Below are 13,694 nucleotides of genomic sequence, written 5' to 3'. Positions count from 1 at the left end.
CCTCTTTTAATTTGAGGATTTAATTAATGTTCTGAAAAACAGAAAAACAAATTCTTCACAAGTACAAGGTCTTGGAAAAAGGTGGAAAACTTGCAGAAACTATCAAGTGTGTGTATTAGGTGTATGATCCAACGAAATCTATGAGAAAATGATTTAATAATGTGGAAATTTTATAATGATGTAAACACATATTCCGCAAAATCAAAATTGCAGAAAAGCTTTTTTTTTTTTTTTTTTTTGTTAACAGCTAAATCATATAATGATTATGATGTTAAGACATGTTCAAAGAAAAGTGGAAAAACAAAAGACTTTTCTCTCTCGGGCACTAACATTGAGGCCTCATTTGCCCTAACTTCCTCTGACGTCAGCGTAGGTTTAGCTTGCCGGCGTCGGGATTGTCCCCTCTCCATTCGCTTTTGCTTTCTTTCTTGCTTCCCAGTTTTAATGTTTTCCCATTTTTCAATTTGGTTACGAATCCCTTTGAACCCCTCAGATCCCGATGTATTTATTTTTGATAGAGACAAAGAGCGATGGCGTTTTCCGGTGAACCGCCTTTCTTTTTCTCTGCATGTATCAGCCAGGTTATCAGATCCACATACAGACGCGGTGCATTTTTCCGACCTAACTGGCTGCTCACACCTGGGAAAGCTTTTGTTTGGGCACCGAGGTTTGTTGGCGAGCTCCTATCTGGACAAGCAGCCGCAACTCTCATGGTGGAGATGTTGACGACACACGGCGCCTCCTTTCTCAGATCAGCAGTCCATCTCTCCAAAGACGATATGTCCCTGTGGTTTCCCGTATCAGCTTATTACCGCCTCTATGGCTGGCTCCTACTGATGCCTTGTCCTATGGAGATGCACGATTATCGGAACCTAGCTTCACCATCTCCGGATAGCTGCCGCCGCACAACCACTCAAGCTTGGTCAACCTTCAAAAAATTAGGGCTTCTTCTGGTGGGCCGTGCACTATTTGTCGGCCCGTTAAGCTTTTCAAAAGCAAAGCCTATTACCTTTAAATCCAGGTCCAACATTCTAAAACTTTTGCTAAAACTATTATCAAGGCCTCTTCGTTATTGTGTTTGTAAGAGCGTACGATACCTTCTGCAACCTCTATCGACATCCCTGAATTGGTTCAGCCATTATCAATTGCAAACCCTGGCTAGAAGAAATCCCTCGATGAATTCTTCACATCAAAGCTCACAGCCTTTGGGATTCTTGTTTCTAGTTTATAGCCACACCATTGGAATGAGGAAGGAAGGCATTAAGACCCCGGATCCACGAAACGGCGGTTACCGACACTTCCTCATTACCCTGCATTTAACCCCGTGATCACAGAGCTTCGTCATGGTGATTCAACCAACTGCGGGGACAATTTTCAATTAATTGGTGCTTCAAATTTAAATCCAAGTAAGCCCATATACAATCATTTGTTCCATTTGCTGAAGTCATATTATAGCCAATGGTGTGATCAAGATTACGTACTCTATGGAATCCATTTGAGAAGTAATTCATCATTGTTGCTTTATCTTTGCGGTAATTCCTTGAGAATTATGGTATTAGTATCTTGTTTGGCCTTGTTTTGTGAACCCTATTGCTGGAAGAATTATAGCTTATGGATCCCGATGTCAAGCTGTCCGTTCTTTGGCTTCGGCTTTGGTCCATCCAAGGTCAGTTTGCACCCGGTAGCAACTCTAGCAAATTTCTTCAAGCTTCAGAGCACATTAAACCTTGCTCGAAATATTGTCAAGCTACTACCCTTTGTAGACCTTCTCAAACCGATGAGAAGTGCAGCTTTGACCCCTTTTCTAACGCCAACGAGTCTCATGATAGTGGCTAGTTCCTCATCCATTGATTTGTTCATGGAAGAGCTTGTCGACAATCTTGACCTCACATGTACCAAATCTCTTCAAGAATTTGGCTCAAAGCTCTCAATAACCCATTGCCAATTAATCCTATCTTTACTTTGTACTTTTGTTATTTTGGCATTGAGAAATGCCCTTTTATCTTGTAACTTAAACAATGCTTGTTTGAATCTTACCTCATTTGAATAATGAAATACAAGTATTTTGACAAAAAAAAAAAAGAAGATGTTAAGACATGTTCCACAAAAAAGAATATGATTTAATAATGTGGAAATTTTAATGAACTCGATCGTTGGCAAGTTAAACATGCAATTGGGACTAGGACCTGACATATAGATCATAATGTGAGATTGAATAATGGCAAGCCAAAATGCCAAATACTCTCTCTCTCACATAAATTATTGATGTTTTATGTGCTATCTAAAATCTATATTTTATCTTTCTAATTCACAAATAAAATTTAAACTTTTTTTTAATATATGTAAAATTGGCAAAACATCTATTAGAGAGAGAGGGAGTAATAAACATGATACAAAGCTCCATGATAATTAAATATTCCTGCGATCACAAATTATAATCAAAGCATTTTTTTAATAACATATCAATAACATCGTTTTAATCTACAATTTTCACATACTACAACATAGTTCATATGAGAATCTTTGCTTATCTATCAATTACGAAGGACTATAATTAAACTATTATATTGTCGATAAACCTTCCAAAACCATCTGACTTTTGGGCTTTACTGTCCTCAGCTGGAGAGCTAATTTCCACTTCAAGAATACGAAAATCAGATAACAAAGAAAGCCAATTAGAGTCACAATCACAAGGAATATTGGAATGGACTCTGGTGTCTGGCCGTTCAACAACATTGCAATCCCGTAAGAGCAGCAGAGAGGAGTTGCGATCAAGATATAGAACCAAGTGTACCCTCTACCAGGTGGTAAGAGAATGAAGTTCAAAAACATAGAGAAATAAAAAGATATCGTAATGAATCCCCAAAGTAGTAGACATATTAATCTCCGTATTTACTTAAATAGTCGCCTTTTTGGCATCTTGGTGGCTGTAGTGCTGTTGTATACGTAGCCGTGGTGATGAGTATGGTTATCACCTGAAGCGCGTTTCTGGTTCCGTCTGATATGCCGCTCTTGCAACGTGTCATTTGGATGGAGCAAAATTCCCTGAACGTAACCCGACTCAAATATTCAGACGATGTCTTGACTTTGGGTAGAGCAGCTTTGCTCTTTCCACCCCAACTTCTTATCAGTTTTTCAGTGTCTTTGTCCATGTACCGACCGTTGGCCCGAAGTATGTCTAGGGATGTTAAACCATCTTTGTTCTGGATGTTCCGGTCAAGCGAGAGGCATTTCAACAACGGTTTTACTGCCTGTACATAACATTTCCACACGCACCAAAAGGTTACAAAGTAACCTTCATTTACATTATGTATATATGTATTAATGTATAGATCAAATCATATCGTGTTGTTTTGGTTTAATAACAGAATACTCGTAGATATCAACCTTTAATTTTGAAAAGTACGACATAAGAGAAGAATATTTGAATACATTACCTGATGTTTATTCTGATATGCCGCGACGTGCAACGCCGTGTTGCCCTCACGATCTTTTCTGTTTAAGATGTCTTTCTCCATAGACGCAGCTTCCCTTTGACGCATTCTTTCGATCCATCCCGTAAGCACTTTGATCTCTTCATATCTGCCGTTCAAGACCGCCATGTGTAGAGCCGTCTCACCGCTTACGTTTACATCCAAAATGCTCTTGGGAAAAGCCATGATAAACTCCGTGAGGAGATTGACACCACCTTTCTCCACTACGAGATGTAGTGGTGTCACACCTGTTTAGAAAATTGAATAAAATATCATTAATGTTAGACGTTGCCTATCTATAGAGGAAAATAGACCTCAACTGAACTCATAAGGGAATATGTCAAACTATGAAGTGCGGGCCATATATATGGAGTTCGATCTAAAGTAGAATTACTATTATTCAAGAAATATACCTCCTCTGCCGCGAAGACGAACAAGATTGGGATCAAACTTGACTAGCTCTAGTGCTATCTCGACTTGATTGTTCTCCACGGCAAGGTGCAATGGACTATATCCCCGTGTATTTAGTTTATACGTAAACGATGGCATCAACACCATCAACTCTATGGCCATGTCTATTTTCCCAAACATTGATGCTTCATGAAGCGGCGTATGGACATACGGTGATGCTTCAATCTTTTGTAGTATAAAATGATCTTTATCTACTAAAGAATACAAGGCATCAATGGATTGTGTGACCCAAGCTAACCTTCTATCCATATATGGATTCAGAGATGTTCAGTTTTTTTTTTTTTCTTTTTTTCTTTTTTTTTGTGCAACGACAGAGAAGTTCAGATAATGAATTAAAATAACTCAATGGAAGCTTTGTCTAAGCTTACATTTATAGAAACCCAAAAAAAATTACGACTGAGGTTTATATGATTGTTTTTTATCTCTTTTTTTTTGGGATCAAATATGACTGTTTTATCTTAAATTACAAAATTGCATTTAATATTTAAAGATATGGGGACAAATAAATATTCAATATTTTAGTAAATTTATGAAAGCATGTAATTCTCGTGTGAATGTGACTTGTTACTGTACTTGATCGATTACCGTATGGCCGTATCCATTGTGGTGCGTATGTGATTTGTTTCTGTACTGAATCGAAAATGAGCATGGAACGTACGTACGTGGTGAGACAAAGTCATGATGTTAATTACCAACGACAAAGTCATTATGTACATTTCTCAACTTCCTACAGTAATGAACAGATTAAATGTGATCCAACGATTTTTGATCCAAAAGTTGGTAAACTCGTGACTTTCACCATGCCCATGCGCCATGCCCATTTTAGTCTCTCTCGATTTGATTTCTGCTATGCAAGATTAAGCATACATATAACTTGATTCAAATTTGTAAGGATATATAGTACAGTAAAGAGTTTTAGTCTAAGACTAGTCGTATAGTTTCAGTTGTCACGTAAATAAATGATTAGATGGATGGATATATAGTGGCTAGGCTAATACCAAACTAGTTAACTATATATAAAATGAATATCGATCACTTTCAGTTTTGAGTCTTTTGACATCAGATTAAAGGAAAGCTCGAGTTTTTCGTAACGCCTCGTTATTTCTGACTTTTATAAAATTTATCCTTAACACTATTATATATATATATACTAATATTATTTTTGTTGAATTGATATCTGCGTTTTAGGAGTTATATAAGAATTATAAGTAGAACCAGGCAAACGCCGGTAGATGAAAATACAGTATATACAAAGAAGAGTGCATGGACTTGACCCAAATAAACTTGGGCTGAATTATGTTGAAACGAGGCCATGAAATCGTTGGTCCGTGATACTTATCAGTTACTGATGATTAAACCGACTTACCGGTACAAAAAGCTGGTTTATCGTTTACCACCAATAGACATAGTTGATTTATTGTTGACCAAAGCCTTACCCAATTTGGTACCCAAGAATCTATTGCTATTTGCTAGTGCATACTCGATCAAAGGATTTGTTGCTTAAACAAGTTTTACCTTATTGGCGTCTCTTGGTCTAAATGTAACTTCCACCCTTATCAGGACTTGTAGGACTTTCTCAAACTCCATCTAAAATATTATGTAAACTCAACAATATGTTTTGTTCAGTAAGTGCGTTCACTAAACTATGAAATCCAGTTCGCACATAACCAGAAAATGTCGCATTTCTCATCTCTTAGTCCCCATCCTAAGCCGCTCACTTCAGAGTCTGCTTTTTAAAAGGATTATATGATATAGTAAGATATGGCCATTATGAACCCTTGATATATCCTCCTGATTATGGTAAGAGCTCATTTCACAATTACACGACACTTTTTTTTTTGTCTTTGGGTATATCATGAATGAATGAATGAATTGTTTTGGCAATACTAAGAACAAAAATCAATGAAATCCACCAAAGTCAAAATAGAATATGTTTGTGTGTTTTTATTCTCATCAGTTCATCGGTTAAAAGTCTTCAATATTTTGTATACGGGGTCAATGTTAACATTATAAGAACTAATGTTTGAAGTAAATAATGTACTCACAATATCACTTTCATGTTATGATATGCTGCTATTTATATAATTAACCACTAGTCTTATCATTATCCTCAATCAACCTATTTAATTCTTATATATAAGATGGTAAATCGAATTAGGTGAACGGAAACTACAAGACGCAAGTCAACTTTTCTGAACTCAAAAGAAGGAATCCAAACACTTTGTCGTGTGGTCTTTTATCAAAAGTGCTGGTTGATGAACACGTGGCTCATAGTTAGTTCAGTTCCATTCATTGAGCTTTGAAATTGATTGGTATGATGAGCGTTACCAGTTTTGGTGAAAGTATTTTCCTTGTTCAGAACGACACGCAGTGTTCATCATCTATATGGGGCAAAAGAACGAAAACATCTGAGACTCTGACACGTGTGTTCTCGCCACTTTTCATGTTTCATCAAATCCTTAGCCACACAAATGTTTTAGTGTCTTTTTTCTTTTCAGTTTTGTTGTAAACAATTAAAAAAAAAAAACAAAAAACAGAGGTTGACCTAGAAAAGAAATAAATTCAGCAGGGGATAAGTATTGATGAATTGTTTTTTCTTCTCATCCGTCATCATCATCAATAAAAGAAACATCAAATCAAATGGTTGAATCATTGTATGACATTAAAAGAACCAGAATTTCACAGCTCAATTGCAACTTTGCAACCCGATGGCTAAATTAAAAACTTAAACGACCCTTACGAAAAAGAAAACAGTTGGTTGCAAACTTGCGGAATTAAATGCACATATATAATTATATAAAACCGTATTATTCAATCATCACTATTGGAGTGACGGTATACACTTTGTTAAAATGATACATGTTATCTAGACCTAACATGTAACCTAATTTTATACTCCCTCCGTTTCAATATATTGGATGTTTTGAGTTTAGCACACAGATTAAGAAAAATACTTATTTAATTAAAACACTTAACTAAAACAGTTAGAAGCAATTAAAATAGGCAAAACATGCTTAATCATTTTGCCCAAAAAAGCAAAAAAAATCTCAATTAATAAAAAGAAATACTAAACCCAAAAAAGCAAAAAAAATCTCAATTAATAAAAAGAAATACTAAACGTCATTTACACAATGGAGGCAAAGTAAAATTTTGATGAATCTGAATTACTTGAAAAAAATAGAGCCAACGTTTTACATAATTGTTTTTAAACTTAAAATTCAAAATTTTTACATTGGAGCCAATGTAAATATTTTGTGAATCTGTGATGCTTATTTAACTTTCAAAATTAGAATAGTTTCTACCTTTTATTTCACAATTCTAAATTATGATTTGAGTATGTCACTACTAAATAATGAGAATAATTTTTTGTTTGATTTAAACGAAATCCCACCAACAGAAGAAGCTTTTAGCAATGGCAATAGAGACTTTGCAGTTGTTCCAGGTATTTTTTGTTTTTTTTTTTGGCATAATAAAACTGAAGTTAGTTACTGATTAATTTTTTAGTTTCTACTTTTTCTCTGTTAATTCTTCTTAATTAGTCACGTTCTCATATTCTTTGTTTGAGGATAATTTTCTAATTGTTCTATTATTCCAGTTATTTAGGCTCTTTTAAAATTAGTTACGATTTTGTTGTTACATAGTTTAACGTCATGACTTATACAATTTAATTTCTAATTTGTTTTCTTAAATCTATCTTCTTAAAACAGAAAACGAAAATGTACAACATTCGGGACAAACCAGAAAAAATCTATCAAATGAAGAGCGATGGATGATTTTCAATGCTTTACTAATGAGGAGTAATGATGGAGTGCTTGGAAGAACTGTTACCAGAGAAGTTTCTAATTACTTTTCGGTGCCTATACTAATGGTGCAAAAGATTTGGCGAAGAGCAATAGAAACGGTTCATAATACTGGAACAGTGGATGTATCTCACCGCAGATCTATAAATTGTGGTCGCAAAAGAATCTTGATTGAGCCACACCAAGTCACTGATATTCCGCTCCATAAACGAACAACTTTGAGGTCGATGGCCATAGCTATGAATGTGAGTCTTACAACATTATTTAGACGGAAGAAATAAGGGTTTATTCGACGTCATACCAATAGCATCAAGCCTCATTTGAAGGAAGACAATATGAAAGGTAGACTACAATTTTGCATTTCTATGTTGGATAAACATACTATACCTCATGAACCAAAGTTTGTTGATATGTACAATATGGTGCATATCGATGAAAAATGGTTCTACATGACAAAGAAGACGGAGAACTATTATTTACTTCCGACTGAAGAAGAGCCGCTACGTACATGTCAAAGTAAGAATTACATCGGAAAAGTAATGTTTTTAGCTGCTATGGCTCGTCCAAGGTTTGACGAGGAAGGAACGGAGATATTTTCTGGAAAGATTGGAATATTTTCTTTTGTTACTATGGAGCCAGCTAAGAGACGAAGTAAAAATAGAGAAGCTGGAACTTTGGAACTAAAGGCAGTAACATCGGTCAAAAAGCATGTTTGATTGAAAAGGTTCTTTCTATTATTCATGAAAAGTGGCCACTAGAAGATCGAGAGAAAACTATCTTCATCCAACAAGATAATGCAAGAACACATATTGAATGTGGGGATAAAGATTTCCAAGAAGTTGCATCAAGTAATGGTTTTGATATCCAGTTGATGTGTCAGCCACCAAACTCACCGGATCTAAATATTTTAGATCTTGGATTTTTTAGTGCTATTCAATCGTTACAGCATAAAGAGTGTCCAAAAACCATCGAAGATCTTGTTTGTGCGGTAGAAGAGTCTTTTGAAAACTACCCTACGGAAAAGGTAAACCATATTTTCCTAACTCTTCAATTGTGCATGCAAGAGATTATGAAAGTTGGAGGATCAAACGAGTACAAGACACCACATATGAGCAAATCGGTGTTGGAAAGAGATGATCAGCTTCGTATACAAATAAGTTGTGATCCTTTATTAGTCCAAAGTGTGTTGAACACACTAAATTTGTCGAACTCGTGAACTGCTCTGTTTTTTTTTAACTGCTCTGTTTTTTTTTTTCTGAAAAATCGCTTTATGCTGTTTTGTTTTTGTTGTTGTTGTTTTTCTTTTTAATTATTATTGTCATGTGTTTGGATAATGTTAATGATCGGCACTTCCAGTAGATGGAGACTTCTTGGTTATTAAATTATGATTGATTTTTATTTGATTTTAAAATTTAAGATTTTGACTTAGTGGGCAGATCAATAAGATTATTCGAAATAGCAAAGATATTTTATTTAGATTATTTTTATTTTTATAGTCTTAGTAGTTCCTTAAACATCGTAAGAAACCAGAAGAAAGAAACTCACATAGAACAATAGAGAAGAAAGAGAAGCTAAAAAAGACTTGGCACATAAATCTTTAACATAACCAACATAGCCTCTTCTACTTCTTTGTTGGGATCAATCGATCCTTCGTGGAAATAGATCTTTTTGTTTAAATCAAAGTTTCGAGGGTTGCTTGCACTTATTGGGCGACTGGGTTGAGCATCTTCTTTTTCTTTGATTTTTTTTCCTTCTAATTTTTTTTTTGATCCATTTGAGTGTTTAAAATAAATTTATTTTATTTTGATATGTAGAAGTAACAACTGTTCCGGTTTTATAGTGGGTGTTGAGAAGAAACTTTTTTGGGACTAAAAAGGAATAAATCTGAAAAATTAAATTTTGTCAACTGTATTATAAGTTGTAATCTTGGAAACTAAAAGCAATAAACTTTAAAGATAAAACACTTAAAAAAAAAAAAAAATAGTATTAATTTTACATAGGGATAAGAAGCATCCTATATTTTAAAACACCAAATAAATCTCAAAACATCCAATATATTGAAACGGAGGGAGTAACTAATTGAATTTCATTCACATTAAAACACGTACAAATCAATAAAATATCTCCGTAATATTTAAGATATCTCTTGGATCTTTTTACAATCACAACTTTCGATTAACCGAGTGAATACCAAATCTATGTAAATGTAGTGGAAACATTTTTAGAGTAAATTAGTCAATACAAAACTATAGATTATAGCACAAATATAAAGAGTTTAGAGAACGTTGGTAGGTTGTGGCTTGTGGTGAAACTTCCTCACGTAAATTCTCATCCCACCACAATCTCTACCTACTAACTGCTAACTACTTTACGACCAGCGCCCTTTCGCTGTTTTGCTTTTATTAATTCTCTTATGTATCTCCTTGACTCCTTTGTTTCTACTTCCATTTTTCTTACAATCTTTAAATTTTTAGTATACATTATAGATATCTTATCTTTTTGTTAGAGAAATTATAGTAATCTTTTGAAGCCACCTTTGTGTGAGTTTTGCTTATGCAATTGCCGACCCAAGTTTGTTCCATTCTGGCATTCTCAAACCTAACAGCATCTTTCTAATTCCAACTTTCATTTACACCCAAATTGTTTTTATAATATACTCATATGATTTTATTAATATTACTGGTCTATAGTTTGAAATATAAACAGAACTAATCAATTTTTAAATTAACATTTTAATATATATGTTTATTAAATTTACTAAATACCAAATTATATATACTTTTGTTATATCTTCTAATTATTTCGATTGTCCGAATGAAACTCATCTCATAATGAACTAATATTTGTTCAATCACTCATTATATAATTTATAATTAATTTAACTATTTCTAGAAGTGACACATGTCAGAAAAACATTTAAACCAAAAAAAGTATCTAGACAACTCATCTTTAATTTGATTTGGTAATATATATTTGTACTATTCAATAAGAAACAAAAATAAGAAAATTTGGAATTTGATATTAGCTGGTACTACTAAATTTGGAGTGTTTCTGAAAGAAGACACACGTTACAAAAATTGTCAACACGTAAACAAAAACCAATAAGGGATTGACTTGTGGGATATTGGATAACCAAGTTATTGATTAAGATGGTTAGTAGGGGTGAAAATTAATTAATTAAGAAATACAAAAAAATACTTAGGTGTAAAAAAAATAATAAATACTATAAGAGATGAGGTATAATAAAAGATGAGTAGCTGGGAACGTGCAACAGAGAAATAGTTCACCCAACTTGCTCCTATTAATACTTTGCCTCTTCTCTCTTCCTACTTCTAACCTTCTTCTTCCTTTCACACACTTATACACACGCTTTCGTTTAACTCTCTCCTGATTCAATCACTAATCAGACGCAAAAGAGACAAAAAAAAAACAAAATGGATCACGACAAGTCCACTTCTTGTTGCTGCGTTCTTGATGCTTCCACTTATGTTGGTTTCTGGATTCTCAAGAAACTGCTTAGCAGAGGATACTCTGTTCACGCAGCTATTCGTAGAAACGGTATCTTTCTCTGTTCATGCAGCAAATGGTTTCGTTTCTTTCGATGGTTTCGAGGTATAAAAAGGGTTTTTGTTGGTTCTTGATTCGATTGTTTTTTTGTGTGTGTGTTTTGGTAAACAGGGGATAGTGAAATTGAGGAGAAGGTGAGAGAGATGGAAGCAACGGAAGAGAGATTAGTGGTGTACGATGTTGATGTGTTGGATTATCAAAGCATACTTGTCTCTCTCAAGACATGTAACGTTGTCTTCTGCTGCTTAGATAGCCCCGAAGGATACGATGTAAGCATCTTGTTTAGATTCTGAGTTTTAGATTAAGATTGAGATCATTAATTGTGTTAATTATCATCAATTATAGGAGAAAGAGGTGGATTTGGAGGTGAGAGGAGCGATCAATGTGGTGGAAGCATGTGGAAGAACAGAGAGTATTGAGAAGATTGTGTTCTCTTCTTCGTTAACAGCTTCAATTTGGAGAGACAACATTGGAACTCAGAAGGATGTTGATGAGAAGTGTTGGAGTGATCAAGACTTCTGTCGCAACAAAAAGGTTTTTTTTTTTCTCAATCTCTCTCTCTCTCTTTCTTTTTTTTTCTTCCGTTTTTATGAATTTTGGCTGGTTAAAATATTACTCGTTATTTTAAGTGCATTTAAGTGAATAAAGTTTTAGTGAATTATGAATTTAAGTGAAATTTTAGTGAATAAATTTGGACCCACAAATTTAAAGTTTATTATAGGCTGGATTAGAATAACTAATTATTTTCTGACATCTTTATTTATTGTAGCTAGCTCATATTACTATATAAGAAGAAAGCAGTTCTATTAAAAAAAATTGAATTTTGAACTATTATATTACAAGGAATTGTTTTGTGGTATCTTTTTTTTTTAGAAAATAGTCAAAGATAGGTCTTCATCAAATGTATTGTCACACTATCTCGAATCATTTGGTTGGGCGACATAGAAAATTCCTAAGGGGTCAGATTAATTGAATATATTCATTTTTTCCATGACTCATAAATACATACATTGTACAACCTCTTGATTCGATTATACAGTTTGCCTTTGGGAAGATTAGAGGGCATATATATACCCATATATCTTAATTTTATTTTGTTTTGAAATAATTAGATACAGATGATTTAGTAGTACTTTAGATTAGACGGTGCCATTTTTTTTTTCCTATAAAAAAAAATAATAATGATCATCATAAATGGACTTAGCTAACATATGCGACAAATTATTCGGGGACAAAATTAACGTGCATAGCTGTATGTCATCGACTTCAATTCGAGCAGTCAATAACACGAAATCGGAGACTATTCCTTTACTTTATTTTTTGTTGTTTCTTGTTGCTACTATTTTTAGGAATTTATTACTCTCTTTATTTTTGTTGCTTTTTTTAGTACTAGTAATTTACTTTTCATGGATGCAGTTGTGGCATGCATTGGCAAAGATGTTGTCAGAGAAAGCAGCTTGGGCATTAGCCATGGACCGTAGGCTCAACATGGTCTCTATCAACCCTGGTCTCATCGTCGGACCATTGGTCGCCCAACACAACGCTAGGCCCACCATGTCCTACCTGAAAGGTACGTACGTGCATCCATATAATATAAAGAAATTCCACAAATGTCACAACAATACAACATACTGTACATGCACTCGGGATTTGAATTTGATGAAATGGTTTTTTGTTTTTTTGGTAACAGGAGCTGCACAAATGTATGAAAATGGTGTGTTAGCGTACGTAGACGTCACGTTTTTAGCGGATGTTCATATTAGAGCATTCGAGGATGTTTCAGCTTGCGGTCGATATTTCTGCTTCAACCAAATCGTCAACACAGAAGAAGAAGCTCTCAAGCTTGTGGAGAGTTTGTCTCCTTTGATACCTATGCCACCGAGGTACAATTTATTGTTTCGTTTTAATTTGAGTCATTGTTTTATGCAATTTTTAATTAGTCTAATACTATATATGTATTTATGTCATTTAGGTATGAGAATGAGATGCACGGAAGTGAAGTTTACGAAGAAAGACTAAGGAACAATAAATTAAGCAAGCTGGTAGAAGCTGGCTCTGCTTGTTAATTAAAGAAACCTTTTTTATAATTTAAATTGAAAATGAAGACACTATACAAAAGAAAGGTTGTAATTTGTATATTGATCTTCTCATAGTAGCGTTTGTTGCTCGTGACCTATCTTTTTCAAAAAAGTATACATTTCCTCTCATTTTATGATTAATATATATGAGTAGTCTTTTTTGATTTTGCTGGGGGCACAATATGAATGCTTTAGACATCGTAATTACAAAATTGGTGAGAGATATAGTTGTCACGTATACAAACCTTTCAAATCGATGTCTCCTATAATTGTGCAATAATAGTAGAATGCGTTCCGTGAAAGAT

The 13,694-nt window shown here is 34.2% G+C and overlaps 1 protein-coding gene and 2 pseudogenes across 2 annotated transcripts; 2 read left to right on the top strand and 1 right to left on the bottom strand.

Moving 5' to 3' along the window:
* Positions 1-2,432: 2,432 nt before the first annotated feature.
* Positions 2,433-4,251, bottom strand: LOC104727659 (ankyrin repeat-containing protein BDA1-like; annotated as a pseudogene). The gene is made up of 3 exons (XR_015570459.1): positions 3,887-4,251; positions 3,438-3,721; positions 2,433-3,251 (listed from the first exon to the last, which is right to left on the bottom strand). The product of XR_015570459.1 is annotated as an ankyrin repeat-containing protein BDA1-like (transcript).
* Positions 4,252-7,280: 3,029 nt separating this feature from the next.
* Positions 7,281-8,960, top strand: LOC147933642 (uncharacterized; annotated as a pseudogene).
* Positions 8,961-10,919: 1,959 nt separating this feature from the next.
* Positions 10,920-13,553, top strand: LOC104721802 (cinnamoyl-CoA reductase-like SNL6). Its single transcript, XM_010439873.3, has 6 exons — positions 10,920-11,302; positions 11,423-11,580; positions 11,657-11,845; positions 12,728-12,881; positions 13,002-13,194; positions 13,284-13,553. The coding sequence occupies exons 1-6, from the start codon at positions 11,179-11,181 to the stop codon at positions 13,375-13,377; spliced, it is 912 nt and encodes a 303-aa protein (XP_010438175.1). The 5' UTR covers positions 10,920-11,178; the 3' UTR covers positions 13,378-13,553.
* Positions 13,554-13,694: the final 141 nt, after the last annotated feature.

This window comes from Camelina sativa, chromosome 11 (assembly GCF_030686135.1).
Source record: "Camelina sativa cultivar CO46 ecotype springtype chromosome 11, ASM3068613v1".
NCBI lineage: Eukaryota > Viridiplantae > Streptophyta > Magnoliopsida > Brassicales > Brassicaceae > Camelina > Camelina sativa.
The sequence above is the reverse complement of the archived record's forward strand: the minus strand, read 5'-3'. Positions and strand labels throughout refer to the sequence as shown.

Excerpts from the sequence above, each read along its gene's own strand:
- LOC104721802 (XM_010439873.3), top strand. The coding sequence starts at position 11,179 with ATGGATCACGACAAGTCCACTTCTTGTTGCTGCGTTCTTGATGCTTCC. Across the intron at positions 11,581-11,656 it reads ATAGCCCCGAAGGATACGAT|GAGAAAGAGGTGGATTTGGA; the intron begins GTAAGCATCTTG and ends CATCAATTATAG. Across the intron at positions 13,195-13,283 it reads TTGATACCTATGCCACCGAG|GTATGAGAATGAGATGCACG; the intron begins GTACAATTTATT and ends TATGTCATTTAG.